At 44.2% G+C, this 20,619-nt stretch overlaps 1 protein-coding gene across 32 annotated transcripts in view; it reads left to right on the forward strand.

The window, feature by feature from the left end:
• rbfox3a (RNA binding fox-1 homolog 3a) overlaps positions 1 to 20,619 on the forward strand; it is a 1,900,245-nt gene that overhangs the window by 1,852,553 nt on the left and 27,073 nt on the right. For all 32 annotated transcript variants that reach the window (XR_011936209.1, XR_011936210.1, XR_011936211.1 and 29 more), the window contains 3 exons: positions 846 to 978; positions 9,361 to 9,400; positions 19,022 to 19,086. Coding sequence is in view for 25 of the 32 variants with exons in the window: in XM_072483360.1 (XP_072339461.1) it covers positions 846 to 978; positions 9,361 to 9,400; positions 19,022 to 19,086 (238 nt within the window). In the remaining 7 variants the exon portion in view is untranslated. The remainder of the gene's footprint in view (positions 1 to 845; positions 979 to 9,360; positions 9,401 to 19,021; positions 19,087 to 20,619) is intronic.

Below are 20,619 nucleotides of genomic sequence, written 5' to 3' on the forward strand. Positions count from 1 at the left end.
ATGCTACACATTTACCACACCAAGGCTGACATTTTCATCACTCTCATCTTTGACATTGCCACCAGCTCTTCATTCCCCCAATACATTGACCCGAGGGCTCTTGTTCCTCACCTTTGAATCTTTCACCGCCTCAGAAACTTTCTCCAGCTCTGTGCACATCCTCTGGACACCAGTCTAGTCCCTTCTCCTCACTTCAACATTGCTGGCTGCTCCTGCAGCTGGGAGCCCCCACATCATCTGGAATGCTCTTTGTGGTAAACCACTGTTAATATATTATATGTATTGTGGTAACCTGCTACTGTATTACATGTAATGTGGTAAACCACCGCCTGATGGCTCCACCTCCCCTCGGGCTCGGTATAAAGGTGGCCGACCTCCGGCCCTGTCCCAGTTCGGGATCACAGGCCAGGAGGCTTTCTGCTCAGCTTATTAAAGCCTCAGTTACGTTCACTACTCATCTTGTGTTCATTGATAGCACATCACTCTTGTCCAGCAGTTTGTACCTCCTTCCTTCTACATAACACCAAAAACACCTGTGAGACCCATTTCCCCCGAATTACACTTTCAGCCTCTTTGTGGCTTTCCCCCTTGCTGCTCGGTGTCCATTATCTTTTCCCCACTAACCCTGTGAAGCACTTCGCAGAATTTCTTCGGTCGGCACCTGAGAGACGCAACTTTTAAGAAACATTTTGTAAGGAATGTTTTACATCTTTGTGAGCAATATGCTGCATAATGAGATCAATCAAATGAGTGCTCATACGAAACACTTAATCAATTTAGCTTCTAATTGAGTTGTAATGAATGCAAAGCAATCTAGTAAACCTGATTTTCCCCTCTGTCTCTAGTGACTGGTTTTCCATACCCTGGAGCTGGAGCAGCTGTGGCCTACAGAGGAGCTCATTTACGGGGGCGAGGTCGCGCTGTTTACAACACCTTCCGCGCTGCCCCCCCACCACCACCAATCCCCACGTATGGAGCGTAAGTATCAGCACAAAGCTGACAGCATTCTAGACTTGGCAGATCTTTTTTATTTTATGGCCCATTATCAAGTGCCCAGTGAAAGAAACTTTCTATGAATTTAATTTCCGTCACTGTACACTGATTAATAGATTTACACTGATAGCTGTTTGGGGCTCGTTCCGTTCGCACTAAGATTAGTTTTTCATTAGGCTATAGTATTGCCAGCCATGATCCTGTGATGTGCTATATATCTGCATTTGTGTTGTAATGATATGTCGATGGTGCTATCTTCCTTTTCACCAGCGAGTCATTTACAATAGACTACATACAAATTCTGTAAACAGCAAGTATTTGGTGAAAGAACTTGTGTCTGTGTAAGCTCTTTGACTTCGATATTTGACACCTCGATGGGGAAAGGCTTCCATGGAACACTGAGTGTGCTACAATTGTAAACCCATTTATCAAAAATTGGGCTTACAATTTTGCTACACTGACTACAAAGGAACTGACCTTCTCTCCACGCCAGTCATTTAACCTAGTTCTTGGCCCTGGAGTTAAATTCCCTGTAATTTAGTGGCTATCCCAGTCCACTTTCCCTTTTTGAGGACAGTCTTAATTTTTTTTTAAAACGTAGAAGCAATAAATGTTACGAATTTCAAAGTAAACTATTGGAAAAATGCTTCAAATGAGACTGCAACAAAGTTGAAATGATACAGTACAACTTGGTTAATGAGAGATACGGAGGGCAAATTTACTTTTGAAAGATTGCCTGTTTTACTCAGCAGAGATGCATAATTGGATCGCATTTTAATTAAAGTTTTAATAGGAAAATTATTTGTCCCCAATTTATATTTGAAGTTCTTACTTTTCACTACCAATGTGGTTAATTATTCTCTTCCACCCTCCACAATGTTGTTGATTGTCTAGACTGGGAGGATTGTGCATATTCGTTTACTTGTTTTTATCCTCTCTTTTTATACTCGCAGAAACATGAGCACAACTTATGAAACTAGTTTGTTCACTTTGTTCCATTTCTTTTATCTGAAAAATATTTTTATTTAAATTTTATACACAAACAACAATCGAACAGTAACACGTATCAACAACCTCAACAGACATATTAAAACAAAAACCCCACCAACAATTATAACCCCCCCACCAATATATCACCCACCCAACAGCTACCAATAACCAGATCCTTGAAATGCAATAGAAACGGTGGCCATCTGCGATAGAACCTGTCAATCATTCCTCTCACTGTGAACCTGACCTTCTTGAGGTGCAAGAACTCCATCAAGTCCCCCAGCCACGCTGTGGCACTGGGAGTTGTTGCCTGCCTCCAACTCAGCAGAATCCATCGTCTAGCCAACAATGAGGCAATGGCCAGAGCATCCACCGTCACTCCAGTCCTCACTTCAAGCTGGTCTGACACCCCAAATATCACGACTATAAGACATAAGAGCAGAATTAGGCCATTCGGCCCATCAAGTCTGCTCCACCATTCGATCATCGTTGATATGTTTCTCATCTCCATTCTCCTGCTTTCTCTCCATAACCCCTGATCCCCTTATTGATCAAGAATCTATATATCTCTGTCTTAAAGACACTCAATGATTTAGCCTCCACAGCCTTCTGTGGCAGTGGGTTCCACAGATTCACCACCCTCTGGCTGAAGAAATTCTTCCTCATCGCTGTTTTAAAGTATTGTCCCTTCAATCTGAGGCTGTGGCCTCGGGTTCTAGTTTTTCCTACTAGTGGAAACATCCTCTGGATCCTTTCCAATGCCAGAACATCCTTTCTTAGATACAGGGCCCAAAACTACTTGTGACAATAAGCGATTATTAATTATTATTATTACTTTTCCACATTGTATTCCATCTGGCCCTTCTTTTCCCACTCTCCGAAACTGTCCAAGTCCTTCTGCAGCCTCCCTGCTTCCTCAATATTACCTGTCACTATGCATATCTTTGTATCATCCACAAACGTGGCAACAGTGCCTTCAGTTCCTTCTTCCAAATCATTAATGTATATTGTGAAAAGTTGTGGTCCCAACACAGGCCCCTGAGGCACGCCACTAGTCACCGGCTGCCATCCTGAAAAAGATCCCTTTATCCCCACTCTCAGCCTTCTGCAAGTCAGCCAATCCTCTATCCATGCCAGTATCTTACCCTTAACGCCATGGGCTCTCAACATATTTAACAGCCTCCTATATGGCACCTTGTTAAAAGCCTTCAGGAAATCTAAATAGATCATGTCCACTGGCTCTCGTTTGTCTTACTTCCTTGTCACATCCTCAAAGAATTCTAACAGACCTCCTCTTGAGGAAATCATGCTGATTGAGTCCTATTTTATCTTGCACTTCCAAGTACTCCGCAATCTCATCTTCAATAATGGACACTAAAATCTTACCAATGACCGAAGTCAGGCTAAACGGCCTATAATTTCCTGACTTCTGCCTCCCTCTCTTCTTAAACAGTGGTGTTACATTAGCCACTTTCCAGCCCTCTGGGACCCTCCCTGCCTCCAGTGATTCCTGAAAATCATCACCAATACCTCCATAATCTCCTCAGCTATTTCCTTAAGAACCCTGGGGTGTAGTCCATCCGGTCCAGGTGATTTATCCACCTTCAGACCTTTCAGTATCCCAAGAGATCCTTAGGGATGACATTTATACTCACCTCTCCTGAAGCTCTGGTATCCCACTGGTGTCTTCCACTGTGAAGACTGTTGTAAAGTAACTATTTAGTTGTTCTGCCATTCTGTTGCTTCCTATTACTCCTTCTCCAGCTAATTTTCCAGGTGTCCAATGTCTATTTTTGCCTCTCTCTTACCTTTTATATATTGAAAAAATGGACAGAGCTCCGAATCCACATTTGAAATTGCTGCTATGGTGTTGAAAAAGACCCCCAAAAACCCACCAATTTGGGGCAGGACCAGAGCATGTGCACGTGGTTCACAGGCCCTTTTGAGCACCGCTCGACCTATCCTCAACCCCTTAAAAAAAAAACACTCATTCTGGCCTAGGTGAGGTGTGCCTTGAACACCACCTTGAGTTGTATCAAACTTAGCCTCGCGCAGGATGACGTAGCATTCACTCTGCGGAGAGACTCACTCCACACCTCCTCCTCCAAAATGCCACCCAGCTCCTCCTCCCACCTAGCCTTCACCTCCTCCACTGAGACCTGCTGCTCCCCCATGATCCGACTATACAACCCAGATGTACTGCCCTCCTCTGACCCCGCACAGGAGAGAATCCTTTCCAGCAAGGTGGATGGCGGCACCCCCAAGAACATTGGAAAAGCGCCCAGACCCAGTAATGCACTCGAAAGTGCCTAAACATATCCACCCCACCAAGGCCTGCTTTCTCCCTCAGCCCCTCCCATGTCAGCAAACCGAGCCTCCAAAAATTGGTCCTTTACCTTCTCCAGCCCCTTACCTTTCCACCCCCTGAAAGTGGCATCAAATTTCCCAGTTGGAATAAATGATTCCTGCAGATGGGGGACCACCATGACAGCCTCTCCAGCTAGAAACGTTGGCAGAGCTGCCACCATATCTTTAATGTGGAGATAATCGGATTCGACAAATACTTCCCCAGAGCGAACGGCAGAGAGGCCGTCGCCCCCAGACACGACCCCTTACGTGATCCCGACACTATCCATAACCAGGCACCCTCCTGGTCCCCGAACCAACCTAACGCCTTCTCCGCATTAAAACAACAGGGGCGGGATTCTCTGAAATGGAGACAGAGTGTTCGCGCCGTCGTGAACGCCGTCGAGGTTCATGACGGCGCGAAACGGCTCCTATCCCGGCCGATTCAGGGCCCGATAATGGGCTAGGAGCGGCGCCGCGTCATTTACGCGCGCCAGGCCTTGGCGCCGCGTAAAGGCGGCGCCGCATACATGACGTGGCTGGCGCCGCCCCCCGCGCATGCGCGGTTGCCGTCCTCTCCGAGTCCGCCCCGCAAGAAGATGTCAGGCGGATCTTGCGGGGCTGCGGAAGAAAGGAGGGCCTCCTTCAGAGAGGACGGCCCGACGATCGGTGGGCACCGATTGCGGGCCACACCCCATTTGAGGCCCCCCCCCCGGTGCAGGATCCCCGCCCCCCCCCCCCCCCCCCCCCCAGCGTTCCCGCGCTGTTCCCGCCGGCAGCGACCAGGTGTGGACAGCGCCGGGGGGAGGACCCGGGAAAATTTGGCGACCCAGGCGATTCTCCCAACCAGCGCGGGAGCGGAGAATCGCGGCCCATGTTCGGCCTTGTCAACCCCCCCCCCCCCGCCTTTCCCTCTGTAAGACCCCCCCCTTCGAATCTGGGGAGTTCAGCCACCCACATATACCCCTTTATAAGCTGCTCCAACCCTGGGAAAAAACGCTTCAGGCATGAAAACCGGCAGGCACTGAAACAAAAATATTAGATAGCTGGCTGCCTGATTACAATACCTCAAAATTCTCTTTATAACTGAGTCAGTGGATGATTTAATTATAATCAATGAAATATTTATTCTAGTTGATTTAGATAGGACTTTGTTGCAAGCTGCAAATTAAGCTACGTCTAGCTATTCCCACCAACTCACCTCCCTGTGTTTGTAATCAGCAAGCCGGTAATCCACTAGTCTGGATCCTATGGCTGAAACATCAGCTCTGTCCTCCGAGAGCTGGAAATTTAGTTTCACTCTGAGGACGAGTTGTTGTTACACGTACTGAGGAATTTGACAGACTTCAGAGGATAAATCGAAAAAGCTTTACAATACAAGGTGAAGTGGAAATTCAGCAGGCTTGGCGAGCTATTAAAAGCAACAAAGGGATACAAAGAAAGCAATAAAGCTGTAAAAAGGGATATAAGAACTTCCAAGGGATGTCAAAGCTAACAGCAAAAATGTGTTCTAAATCGTCAAGAAATGGAAATTGACAAAAGCAGGAGCAGGTGAGAATATAACGGGAAAAATTATTTTTTCTAGTGAGAGGAAAGCACGTCATAACACGTTGGTGCAATGGTTAGCATTGCTGCCTCACAGCGCCAGGGACCCGGGTTCAATTCTGGCCTCGGGTGACTGTCTGGGTGGAGTTTGCACATTCTCCCCGTGACTGCCTGGGTTTCCTCCGGGTGCTCCGGTTTCCTCCCACAGTCCAGAGATGGGCAGGTTCGGTGGATTAGCCATGATCAATTGCCCCTTAAGTGTCCAAGGGTGTGCAGGTTAGGTGGGGTTATGGGAATAAGGCGGGGGAGTGGGCCTCGGCAGAGTGCTCTTTCAGAGGGTCGGGACAGATTCAATGGGCTGAATGCCTTCCTTCTGCTCTGTAGGAATTCTATGGTTCTATAGCATTAGTACAGTGGAATTTTAAAATATCACTGGAGGGGAACATTGTTTAATACAAGTAAATAATACTTGTAATAAGATAGGCAAGTTTTCAACAGCAGTTAATTTCCACCCAGGTGGAGATATATAGGTGCGGATATTAGTCACAATTTGCCAACGCCGTCCCCATTCCAAAACTGCACCATTCAGTTGACAAATTGTTCATACGACTCCATATTTAAGAAGGAGGGAGCAACCAGGGAGCTACAAACGTGTTGGCTTTGCATCAATGAAGGGAAAGTTACTGGCGTCTATCGTTGGGGAACAGAATTGACAAATTGGATAAGAATATGCCTAGATTTGTGAAAGTAAAATCACCATAGTCCCAGGTGGCCATGGGCTGCTTTCTCCTTTGAGGGGGAGAGCTGACTGGTGATGATTTAACCTGAGGATCACCACACCTCAGGGGAGAGGCAAGGTTGAGAAGGTGAATAACCTCAGCTGGGATATGAATTGAACCTGCACTGCTGGTCTTGCTTTGCATCACAAACCAGCTGTCTCGCCCACTGAGCTAAACCGGTTCCCGACACCCTGTGAAGGGTAGATTGTGTCTGATTGATCGAGTTGAATATTTTATGGAGGTCATGGTGGATAGGAGAGTGGTCCCGGTTGCTGACTATTTGGACTTACACAAGCATAAGATAATTAGCAAAGCTGAAACCTCAAGGATTGAAGGTAACCTTATGACATGGTTTAGTGATTGGTTGGGAGGTAGAAAGTAGGGATAAAGGAGACATTTGCTGATTGGCAGGATGGGACAAATGGTGTTTCCCAGGATCTTTCTTGCAGCCTGACAAATTAATCGGATCACAGAAGCTAGGAGCAGGAATAGGCCATTTTGCTCCTAAAGCTTCCCCCTCCATTCATTTTGATCAAGGGTGATCCATATCCTAACTCTATCTACCTGCCTTGGTTTTATAAGCATCAATACCTAATAAGCTCAATGAATCTCAGTTTTGACATTACTTCAAGAGCTTCTTGGGGAAAACAGATCCTGATTTCCACTACCCTTTGTGAGAAGAATGACTTCCTGATCCCTGAAAACCTACCATTTTGAAGGTTATGCTTTGGACTCTATCACCGGAGGAAATAGTTTCTTTCTATTGACCCATCCATCAACTGATGTTCCCTCTACACTGAGCAGGTAGTCCAGAATTTACCACACGGGGACAAACAAGAAGTGGTCCCTTTGAGACCTCCATATGTGAAAGATGCCCAGCAATCGTAAAGGAGCTATGCAGTGCATCAAAGTGAAATTAGAGGGAATTATGTTACTGAATCATTAATCATCTTAAACACCTCAATTAGATCACCCTTCATCTTCTATACTTAATGACTTGGATGAAGGAATAGAGAGTCGTTTATCCAAGTCTGAAGATGGCACTTAGTTTTGTGGCCTCTCATGTGGTAGGATGTTCAGTTCTGGATGCCGCACCACTGGAATGCTAGATCGATCTTGGATGTGATGACCCGCAGAATCACTGAAATGAAATTCTTTCAAAGTGTTGAATTATGTGGACAGGTATAGTTCATTTGTATTCCCTTGTGTTTAGGTGTGTTGTATTTCAGGTTTATAAAATGATTAACAGATTTGGTCAAGTAACTATACAGAGGAATTACTTTCTTTGGTGGAATCCAGAAAAGGGGGTATTATCTTAAAATTAAAGTTCAGCGGGTTAGGAGTGAAACCAAGAAATGCTTTGTGTAAAATGATGCTCGTGGAAATCTGGAGCAAAAGTAAGTAAATAAAGTTGAAGTACACAACAGCCATGCTCTAATTGAATGTGGAAAGGCTGGCGGGGCTGAATGACATACTCCTATGTTCCACTAGCATTTTGTGTAAAAGTTCACAGCATTTTGTGTAAAAGTTCACATCTTAAGTGGTACTTTGGATTCGACTGACCGAGTCATTAGTTGGCTCTTGTAATTAAACTACTTTTGAAGCCGAGCATTATCATTTGAGATGACTGTTCCTGTTTTTTTTTTTATATCCTGAGAAATTAAGTTGTACAATTCTCTAAATCCACGTATGGGAAAATTCTCATTAGGTTTGCGAATCTCACACATTTCTAAAATGAAAACGAGACTAAAGTTTTTCATAAAAAATCAGCTGTCACCCGAGGATAAAAAGAACTGCAAATGAACTTCAGCTCCATCAAACTTCTTAAGATCATCTGATATTTATTATTGATGCTTCATATATAATCTAAACTGTAAGAACATCTGTAAAGAAAATCATTAGTAGCTGAGCGTTCCAAATAATATATTCCTAGCACGATGTCCTAGCAGTTCAGCTTTCAGTCAACAACTTGTTGTTGGTAAATGAGTGTTTTGTATATAATTCCTGTCGTACACAGTGAGCTATATTTTGGCCTTGTTCTTGGCACGCATCTCCTCTCCTCTACATTAGTCTGAAGCATCAAGGAAGCCCTCAGTTTATAGAAGTATGTATTTACCAGCAGGGATCCTCATCCAGCCAGAAAGCCAGGGCAATTTGAATGCCATCAATCCTACAATTCAAAGTTGGGGAATGCTTTATATTTCTCTCCAACCAGCGAGAGATCATGCTACTGCAAATTTCTCAATTAAGCTTCATCACTGTGGGTTAGTGAAACCTACTCTTGATTTGAAGGGTTTTTTGGGAGGAGGAAAATCCTGATTAATAAGTACCTTCAGGCGCTCAGGATTTAAGCTGTGGCTTGTATGAAGGCCTCAAATCTTCTCCATTGTGCACTGTATCCATAGAGCACAAGTTCCTACACAGCCTGGAGAATGCCAGTCAAGAACTGCCAAAATCAGGCCTTTGTGTTGTTGCTTATCGTGTCCACAATGGGTTGAAAGCCAAATATAAAAATCTCAGTTGCTTGATCATTTCAAACTCTCCATGCCTTCTGGGGAGGCTTGGTGTGAGTGTGGCCTGGATGTTGCAGTTGAAGGGTTTGCTCATTAGTGGAGTACTGTCCTCTGATCACACCCAGGTTTGATGGGAGATGTTTTGTAATCAAGCATGCAAAATATAATTCATGACGCTTCCTATTTCTTTGCAGAGTTGTGTACCAGGATGGCTTTTATGGGGCAGAAATTTATGTGAGTATTGATTTTAAAATCAAACCGATTTCAACTGATGACAGAAAGCACACACACACCTGACTTTTATCTGCATGTGGGCGTGTACAATTAAGACTGCAACAAGGTCTAGTCTTCCAACTGAAATTGATTGCACATATTGAAATTCCTTTAGATATGTACAGTGGTGCTAAACCATTCAGACGTTTAGGCATCAATAGGTCTAAAGGAAATAGTCAATACCCCCTTGAAGAGGCAGCTCTTTGATCAATATCAGAGCAGAACAGTGATTCTTAATTAGAGACCGGTTTACCAGATCTGATGATAGAAATTATACAATTGCTCTTGTGTAGAATTGGTTTGGTAGGGACCTAATTAGATTAGAGTATTCATAATCCAGCAGTAACAAACATAAACACCCAGTGATATCTAAGTTATCAAACCATTCTGAACAAATTTAGCTTATTAAATTGTTCTGAGAACATTTGCTGCTAGTGAAAATTAAAATTAAGCTACATAAGTCCTCGGAGGTTAATCGAAAGAACATTTAAAGCATGTCACAATTTGGAGCTTGAGTCAGCACAGTTTCTTTTTGTTACAAGATAGAGATTGCTGCCTTCTTTTCCAATTTACTAATAAAAGTATTTCAGCAAAGCCATTTCTTCATAATAGCCAGTTCCAAGAGTGGTCAGACAAAGGAGCAGCAATGAAAGATTCTCCAAAATGGCAAATTTATCTCTGCATATAAATAACCTTACTTAGCAGGTTAGCAGTACGTTGAATAATAGAGCACGATAAATTACTACCGACCTGACCAAAATAGAGCAGATAATCCACAACTTCTCTCGAGGCTGATATTTAATAGTTTAGGATTCTCAAGTATGAGATACCATTGGTGGCATAAAAGGTTTACTCAACCACTAAGTTGAGTATAACTCCCGCAGTTTACCTCCAGAATACCTCTACTGAGTCCTGTAATACAGAGAAAGCGATCTGATCCAACTGCCATGCTAACACTGTGGACAGTGAAAAAGCTGATGGTCGATAAAAGTTCATGCTGCATGCATAATCAGACATTAGATAGACCCCAGTATGTCGATGTCAGATGTTATGACTGTCATCGCTCTGATGTTTGTATTGTCTTGAAGTCGCTGATAATTTTGAAGAATTTAATCGCCAAGATACATGGCCCTCTTTACTCCCACCGTAAAGGGTATTAGTTCTGATAGTACGATCGGATAAAGTTTTGCATTGGCTTTACACTAAACTACATTTTTCTCAAGATTTAAAACAAGGATTCTCAAACTGTGGGTCGCGAACCCCGCCTCCCCCCCCCCCCCGGTAGGATCATGGGAACAGTTGGGGTCGTGAGCTCCCATTCCTCTGTGGCAGAAATGGCAACTATGGAGCAGAGACACCGATGGGACAGGCCTGGGTTTGGCTCCAAAGCCTTTGACATATGCATGCCCCCGATTTTTGTTTTCTCTTGCTTTGGTCTGATGGGCGGAGCTTAATGAATTCTCCTCCAAGGCCCAACTTCTGCCTCCAACAGAGCCTGAGGAACAGTAGGTTAAAAAATATAGTTACCGGACTTCCGGTGACGGCGAGCGGGAGGCTGCCGCATATTGGAGGGCTCCTGTTCGGGAACGGCATTTTCGGAGATTAATGCGCGGTCCCAGGGGCTACAGAGGCGGCAAAAGCAGGGACAAGGCACAGTGAAGGGAAATGTCAAAAACAAGTACAAAAACGGCTGTGAAAAAAGCAGCTGAAAGTCCTTCGGGGAGTGGAATGGTTACCGCGGGGACGGCAAGAAAAGTGGAGGCTGGGGCACCAGGGGAGGTCGCATTGCCCACGGCTGAAGAAATGACTAAGGGGATGGCCGTTGAACTCGAAAGGCAGTTCACAAAGCATATGAAGGCGATGAGGAAGGAGATGGGGTATTGAAAGTGCCGGTGGAGGAGGCAATTGCCCCGGTGAGGGCGGCGGTATCGAGCGCAGTGGCCAAGGTGCAGGAGCAAGGCGAGGCGCTGAAGGAAGTGGAAGAGACATTATTGTAGCACAGTGGTTAAATTACCTCGATGGGGGAAGGAGATGCGGAAGGTGATGGAGATCAACAAGGATCTGTGAGCCAAAATGGACGACTTGGAAAACAGATCCAGGTGACAGAATCTGAGGATTGTGGGTCTTCCCGAAGGAGTGGAAGGCCCGAGGCCGACTGAGTATTTTGCCACGATGTCGGCGAAGCTATTGGGGGAGGGGGATGATCCCTCCCGATATGAACTGGATCGGGCTCACCGGTCGTGGAGGCCTGTACCAAAGGAGAGTGAGCCGCCAAGAATAGTAACTTTGTGTTTTCGTAGGTACAGTGTGAAGGAGAAGGTCCTGTGCTGGGCAAAGCAGAAGCGGGTGGTACAGTGGGCTGGAGCTGGCATACACATATATCAGGACCATACGGTAGAGCTGGCGAGGAGGCGGGTGTCTTCAGTCGGGTGAAGAAGGCACTGTACATCAGTAAGGTGCAATGCGGCATAGTATACTTAGCTAAGCTGAGGGTGATCTACAAATCCAAGGACTTTTATTTTGGGAAGGCGGAAGCAGCGGAGGAGTTTGCGAAGGCAGAAGGACTGTGGCTGAATTAAGAAGTGGACATGTACCGATGTAGCCTCATGCAGCTGTATTTTTTCACTGCGGTTGGTGGATGTGCTAAATGAGCTAACGTATATACTTGGACAAGGGAAGAGATGGGACTTTCGCTTGCAATGATGGTTCTTTGGGGCTTGGGTGTGTATGCGGGGTTTGTGTGCTAAAGGGGATTTCTTGGCTTTCCTGGGACTGGGAAAGGGGGAAAGAGACCCGGTCGGGGGCCTCCACGCTGGCCGGTTTAAGTCGGCCAGTGAACGGGAGTGAGGTGGGGGGAGGGGCTGCGGCCATCGGAGTCTGGCAGAACAGGTTCCGATGCGTCTAGCCAGGGTGGAAAGTTGGGGGGGAAGGAACAGAGGTTGGGGGAGGAGTTTTGTAAAAGGAAGTGGAGGGGAGGAGTCGGGGAGGGGAGGGAGGGCTTGCAATGCGTGGGTGTCATGTACGGTACTCTTTCGGGGATTGGATGGCATTGAATGTTAGGGGGAGGGGGGGACTTTATTGGTCAACGGTGACCATAAGCGATTCCTGATTCCTTATCTTTTTTTCGTTTTTTTTCTCCTTTGTTTGTCCCACTGTGGGAGGGTTTGTTTTATTTGATGCTTATACTGCCAGGGGGGGCGTTGTTTGGGGTGGTGGGAGGATGGGATCATTGTTGTTGATAAGGGAATTGACTTTGTATTTGTTACCGTTTACTGCTTGTTGGTGGGGTGTAAATTTTGAAGAAAATGTAAAAATGGTGAATAAAAATATTTTACAAAAAAAATATAGTTAGCTTCTCTCCAGCCCCCCACCTATATCACCCCATTCTCACAACCCTTAATCACCCTCCTCACAGTTCTACCCCCTCTGCTCTCTGAGCTGTACCCTCTCCCCACCCACCTCCTGCTCTCACTTTGGGGGCATAGCAATTTTGAAACTCCAAAATGGAGCCACAATAGGAAAAGGTTGAGAAAGTACTGAATTAAGACAAACAATTGGAATCTGGGTTTTGCATTTAGACAATGGCAATGTTTGTTGAATTAGTAGATGAATTCCATGAAAACATTGATCTATGATAGAGTCTGGAATGATGCGGGTGAATTAGTCCATTTGATTCAACAAAATCGTATGTTATTGTGGTGTTCATTTTTCTATTTCTGTACCTATTCTTGGGCTTGCTGGATAATGTGGGTACGGCAAAGGAAGGAAAACATCTTGCCAGGTAGCCCTGTCCGTCAATCTACAAGGATGAATAATCCAGGGATGCCTCTCTGTTGGAAATATGATCCTGCCCATTTGGCTTTCCTCCATTCACTGTGCCTGGGCAATCCAAATTGCCTAGGTGCAGGATCAGTAGCCCACGATGTTCTTTTGAGTGCAGTAGCCATGATTAAAAGAAGGTTGATCGCTGCAGCCCTCTGTGCCTCTTTATGCCCTCCCTCCCAGATTTCCAGAAACCTTCACCGTCTTATTTGACCGGGGAAGACTTTGAAAATATCTGCCAGAAATTGATGATCCATCTTTATAGCAGAATTGCAATTATTTTTCGCAAAGCTTTTAATGAACTGGTTATTAAATCTTTTTACCCTCATTCTTCATGGTTTGTTTGATTGCCTCATTGTTATTCATTAGCCATGACCAGAGCACCAAACTACATGAGCAAAACTGTCTTATTGGGCGAGAAAGGTAAAGGATAGCTTTCAGGCTCCAGCTACAGCTGCTGGTGACTGAGGCATTGATTTCCACAACGCCTGCAGTTTTCTATTCACTTGCATTTTCCTGTCACAGGCAGCTGTAGTCTACACATTTTCTTGGAGTAATTCATTCTGGGGCATTGAGAGGGAGTTGTGATATCAAATATATATAATGAAGATACTATTACCATGGGCTAGAGAAAACAAATAGCGAAAGAACCATCTTCTCTAAGCTGGTAGTGTTGAAGTTGCTTACTAATTAAGCATGGAAGTGACTGGGCAACAGACCTTTGCAAGTGACACCAGTGAACAAGAGGACGAGGATTACTGGCTGATGCTGCCACACAGCTGGTTTGTAACCTGCACAACATGGAGTTAAAATGCAGTTTTAAATAAATATTGTGTGGGGATAGAATGAAAAACACTTTTATTTGAAGTTTCTGGTCCATTAAATAAACTACTGCCTTTCATTGCAGCCGATATTTGTACTGTAATGGTTTTCATGGCAATAAGTAGCCTCGGGCTGCACTACAGCACAATATCCCAAAGGAATCCCATTCACATAAGAGGCTGGCCCTTAGAAGCTCATGCAGCAAGTTGAGCTCCGTCGCTACCGTCAGCATTAAAGAGATCCTCACATTCCCATGTTGTTAAAACATCAAATTAGTAGTTGTAAACAAATTAATTAAACAAGAACGGAAGCGTGTGGTTTAAACAGAATACATAATGAAAAGAGTTTAGGGACAAATGGGTGGACCTCACTGTGTATTTCTCCCAGAGGCACATGTAACCAGGGCATAAAGTAGATATTCATTGGAAATTGGGGAAATGTGGGTGCTTAATGACCATACTTCCCAAATTTACTCAGAAACATTCACCATCTTATTTGACTGGGGAAGACTTTGAAAATGTCTGCTGGGTATTTGCTTTCTGCCCTGATTACATGTGTCTCTGGGTGAAAGTATCTTGGCTCATAATAATGGCTCCGTCCTTTGCCTAATTTCTTGGAATGACACTGGTTCAGAAGGGGTTCAAAATTATTCCGAGAATTTTAGGCATGGCAGGAAATAGTCTTATTTCTCATAATTTCTTATTAATGTATCCTTACTGAGACCTGTCCTGTATTTTGTTTTTTTGAATGCATTTTTATGGCATCAGTATGTGTGACATTAAAAATTGGAAAGCTTCCCTGATTGCAGGTTCTTAAACAAGCTGTGCCTAATGTCCGTGACTAATGATTAGATGGCTTCAAACTTGAATTTTCATTCCTAAAGAAATATGGCCTGAGTTCTGTGCTTCCCTCGGGCCCCAATTATTTACACTGATTTAAGCCCACTTTTATGATCCAGTATATGCTAATAGGATTGGCAGGAAACATACGCAGAGGCATGATGGGCCACCAAGTGAACTCTTCCTTTGGTGTATTTCACTGATTCTATGAAATTGACATCAGCAAAATGGGTGCACAAATGGCCATAATTTTCTCTATTATTTCCCCATTCCCCGTTACACCCCTATGGGAATTCCACCCCCCTCCGCCGCCCCACCAAGATTCCCAACATTCTTAAGCATGGCTTGCTTCGCAGAATCATAGGCATAGAGTTTTACAGCACAAAAAGGGGCCCTTCAGCCCATCGCTTTTGCACTGGCCATCAAGCACCTATTTATTCTAATCCCATTTTCCAGACCAATTACATGTATGTAGCAATGATTGAATCAAATGGAATTTGTGTAGTCTTTCTTCACTGATCTTTAGCCAAACCCTCTCTGAACAACAGGATGTTACTGTTTGCAAGCATTCTAGGGTTCCTAATATGCAGTTGTGCGGAAGTGGATCTGGGGTGGCGTAGTGGCTAGCACTGCTGCCTCATGGCGCTGAGGTCCCGGGTTCGTACCCGGCTCCAGGTCACTGTCCGTGTGGAGTTTGCACATTCTCCCTGTGTCTGCGTGGGTCTCACTCCCACAACCCAAAAGATGTGGAGGGTAAGTGGATTGGCCACTCTAAATTGCCCCTTAATTAGGAAGAAAACATTCATATTAAAAAAAAGAAGTGGATCTGGAACTTACTCTGTGTACAACCTAGAGATTGGATCTGAAAATACTTCCATTTTGACAGTGTCAAAATTATTAGAATATGTCCGAATGTAAAATGGGTATAAATCAGTATAAACAATCGGGGCCCCAAGAAAAATATACCACAGTATGAAAATTATAGTTTCAACTTATTCAGCCATCATTCATGCACAGTACGCACATGTTTAATTGCCTGATATCGAAGCAGCAATTAGATTTTTAATGTCACTTATATTCATGCCATAAAATGTATTCTGAAAATAAATTAAGACCAGGTCTCCGAGGAAAAATTGCAACAGGCATTTAAAAAGTTGCCTAGTTTCCTGCTACGCCTGAAAATCTGCTCATAATTTGAAGGGAGTACTTGAGAAAAATGCAGCTGCAGGAAATTTGTGCGGTGGGCTCTGTAATTTGGAGGCACGACCAGCTTTCTCTGCAGGAATGCATTTGAGTGGAGGGATTGAAAGATGGCCATAAAAGTTCAAGGAAATCTGGGTGCATTGGAGTTGAGCGCATAATTTACTTATGCCCAAAATTCTGCCATGTTCTCAGCCGTTCTCAGCCGCCCTGCAAATCCAGGGGAAAGTTCAAGGTTTATTTTGTATTTTATCTCATTTGCCCTGAATTGCCCCCACCCCATCCTTAATGAAACTCTGGTAGGTATTTTGACCATTTACTCAGAGACCTTGCAAACCATTGCTTAGCTCTCAAACTGAGTGCGCACCAAATTTTATTTCTTGGAGACAAATAGCAGAAATGGCACAGCAGACGCGAAATACTAAATGGTCTATTCCTCTTCCCGAAGTTCCTAGGGTATAGAAACCACCTGTGAATATGTCAGAACACGTCATTATAAATGGGATTTAAAGCAAAAAATTATTAAAACATCAACGTTGCTTAAATCAGAATGATTATTTTAAAATATTAACATTTACGGGGAACTATATGACATACCACTGTTAACTAGATTCGTACTTCCAAAGGTCTCTTCTCATTGTATAAGTGTACAGAGTGAATTAAGTTTTGATGCATTCCATCCAATCCCTATACAAAGGTGTCCACAGCAATATATTGCCTACAGACAAGACATTAATTGGCATTGTAGCAAATTAAAAGCTCAACATTTTGGGGGATAAATTGTAATTAAAACAGCAAAGAGAATGGGAGAGAGAGCAGCAGCAATGTGTGTTTTGTACCAGGGTCCAGACCCAAATTATCAGTGTACAAAATGAAAATTGTCACAGATTTATTGGCTGCAGTAGATTGTGAAGAAACAACCATTAACCTTCAGGAGGAGGGCCGCTGTTTAGGAATCGTTTAAGATCCTTGTGAAAGGTTTATGAGAGATTTATTTGAAGAGCTGTATAATTGAAACTATCTGCAGGATGATTTCTCTTACCTTTTAATTTAATTTCTAGGTTAATATTTAAAACAAAATCCCATCTGAATGTTAATGAGCCTAAAACTCCCATAAGAGGGAAGGAGGGGATGACTTTATTAGATAGGCAGCCCTCAGTGGACCCTACAATACCCAGTTCCATTCATCCAATTGCTGTTTTAAAAGTGAGTGAGATGGCATAATGCCAGGGGCCCAGGCTGCAGTCCCTGTGCTTTAATTGACATTGCGCTTTGCTCAGTATCTGAGGGGTTTAACAGTATTGAGGTTTCAGATCGATCTGTCATTGCCATGCTCACTGCATCCTCCTGTATCGAAATCTCTGCAGTGCCTGATTCCCATTCTGAACACACCACTGAGACATTAAACACTTCACTAGCCCACCTGCTTATCCAAAGCTTCGGCAATGCAGCCTGTGCAGGCCCAATGCAGTTGTGGTGGCTCTCGGCCTTTGGGAGTATGGGCATGTAATGTCAGTGTTCCCTTAATTCAAAATAGTGAGGTCAAGTCACTGCTTTTTAGGGTCAACTTCTCGGGCACCAATCAATTCCCAAAGTATTCAAATCCCTCCCGCCGACTTTCAGGAGCACACTGATAAATTGGAAGATTGTTTCCACATGTATTCCAATCAACAGCTTTGAACAGTTCCCGCAAACCCAAATAACAAAATTCAATGAGAAGAAGTTGAGCCGAGGCTGCTTTTCCAACCCTACAGTTGACAATGAGCAGGTTATTTTCGCTGTTGTTGCTTAGACTGGGTGATTTATTTTTGATGTGATATTCTGCTGGGCTCTGACCAGAATTGGGAGGCCAGATGCTGCGGCGTTGCTACTATTTTCAACGCTGACAGCAGCAGGATTTGTAACACTGCCACAAAATATTTAAATTGTTTTCTTTAGACTGGTGTTAGCAATTAGTGTATTGGAGAGGCCAAGATGGGTAGTTCCAGAACGTCTCAATACTCCAGTGTGGCACTTACAGAAACATCATAAGTTACTTAACTGCAGCTTAGATTGAGCAGCGTAACCAAATCTACAATCACTTATTTTTTTAAATGAAAGACAGATAAGCATTTGAAAACTTGACTTCCACTTAAACACCGTTTGAAACATTTCAAAAAATAGATAGAGCATCACTGGTGTAATCCCATCCGAAAGGAATCAAAGAGCAAAGATTTGTTTCAACAAAGCCAAAGTCTCCCCAGAAACAGTGTAATAATTATAAAAGCCTCATATAATTGACATAGGAAGACATCCTTTGACAGTGTTTACACAGGTTTATAATTTTTAAGAGCCTATGTAATTCACAAAGGGAAGCGAGTGGGTTTAACATGCCACAGACGAGGATTAACTTTGTTTGCTTTCTTTCGTGTCTGCTTGTTTTCGCGGATATTCTGTCACCTGAGAAAGGAGAGGGACAATTATCGACAGCAGTGGGAGACCACCATTCAGGTTTCTTGGTCCTCTCTGCCAGAAAATGCTGAAGTTTGCACATCAGTTGTGTATTACACATCAAGATAAAAACGAAAATATTCTTTCCATGAGGAATTTGTTCCGTGGCTAAGGGTAGCAGCAATAATGGCCCAACGATCTAATGTTTACAAAGTGCAGTTAGTATCATCTAAACACGACATTAGTGCTTGATGTTGACTTCAACTGTGCCGAGAGTCCAGATGGCAGCAATCGGCAGTGATCACCAGTCCACTGCTCATTGTTTGACTGCCTCCCATTTCTTACTGTTTGCAGTGCCTCTACTTCTCTCTGCCCATTTCACTGCCTCTGACTTACAGACGAAACGCCATTTACCACAGTATTAATCTATTATACACAGACTGTAATGAAACTCTTCTTTCTATTACAGGGAGGCTATGCAGCATACCGATATGCCCAGCCTGCTGCAGCTGCTGCCGCAGCATACAGTGACAGGTATGACCATCCAGCAAACACCGCTTTATTTATGGTCTCATTTCTTCCTAATGTGGAATTTATCTCTTCACTTCCCTTTTTATCTCAAAGTCTGGAGAGAACAGTGAGCTCCATCTGCTGTGAAGTGTTTAAAACATTGGGCGCGATTTAACGAAACAGAAATTAGAGCCCGTTCTGGGCGGGAATCGAGTGGTCGTAACGACCCCGCTATTGAACAGCATTCTTTTATTTCCAACCCCCGAGGGGGAACACCCCGCCGAGGTCGGACTTAGCCGCACATCCTGCACTGAGGAGCCCCAACGAACGGAGTTCCTCAGGGAGAGATTGGGGCGGCATTTTCAAATGGCTTCCTGATCTCTAGACTCCCCCGATGCCACCCCCACCTTCTCCAACACACCCTCTCTCTTCCCCCCCCCCCAAACACACCAACTCTCACCTGTTCGTCCTCGAACCCCCACTCTCACCACATCCCACCCCGGGCCCAATTCCTGGCATTGGCAAAATACCAGCCTGGTACCCTGGCAGTGCCAAGGTGCCCAGGTGGTGCCAGCAGTCCCAAAGTGCCAGCCTGGCCAGAGGTTGACCGCCCGGGGGCCTCCGATTACCTGGGTCCCCGTTTGTGGGGACCAGTACTAATCAATGCTCAGCTGGGGTCTCCTCGGCAAGGCCGATAGATGCCAGGTGGCCATTTGATCGAAGTGGGCGGGATCCAGATCGTGATTTCTCCCGAGATCTAGTTAGATCTCGCGAGGTGTAACGACCGTCGGGAATCCCGGGCAAGGCCTCTCTCGGGATCTACCGGCCGTGTCCCGTCCCAATTCTAGCGGGAGGCGGCCAGTAAATTGCGTCCATTGTTTTTATTGTTGGGCAGAATCACCTTTTGCCAAATACTGTTTGTGAGAAATGTCACCATTTCCCAGCTTGCACTCGCTGTCAGCGAAGCTTCACGATCACAGTGGCGTCTCGCAAACTCGGGCAACAAATGTTGGCAAGACGTAACATAGGGGAGTTAATGAAAAGTCTAGTGGCAAGGTAATGATCATTAAGCAGCACAAGTAAATACATTTGTAAATAATTTGAGGCTTGTTGAAGCTGCGTAAAGGAAACAAATTGACTCGTTTAAATTGAGAACGACTGTCATTCAGACCTCAGCACAAATTTGGACATGAATTTAAATTCAGATTAGTTATGTGAAGAGCAATTTAAATAAATAAGAAAATAAATGACATTAATTCAATTCCTATGTGCCCTTATAACTTGGATCAATTATGTAGATATAGCCAAGAGTTTGCTGTTTTGAAACTCTGATTAAAGGATATGGTGTTGCAATAATAGAAATTATCCTGAAGGGATTATGATCTATTTATAATGAAGCGTCAAGCAGATTAAAGCACACAAACTGGAGTAGATTGAAAAATGAAGCCAGATTTTATGAATGAGAACAATTGCAAGCACAGCCTGGGCCACTGGCAGTCCATATCACAGGTCACATTGTCTGCAATTTTTCAACCATGAATTTTAATAGATTACAAA

Source organism: Scyliorhinus torazame, chromosome 18 (genome assembly GCF_047496885.1).
Source record: "Scyliorhinus torazame isolate Kashiwa2021f chromosome 18, sScyTor2.1, whole genome shotgun sequence".
In the NCBI taxonomy this organism is placed as follows: Eukaryota; Metazoa; Chordata; class Chondrichthyes; order Carcharhiniformes; family Scyliorhinidae; genus Scyliorhinus; species Scyliorhinus torazame.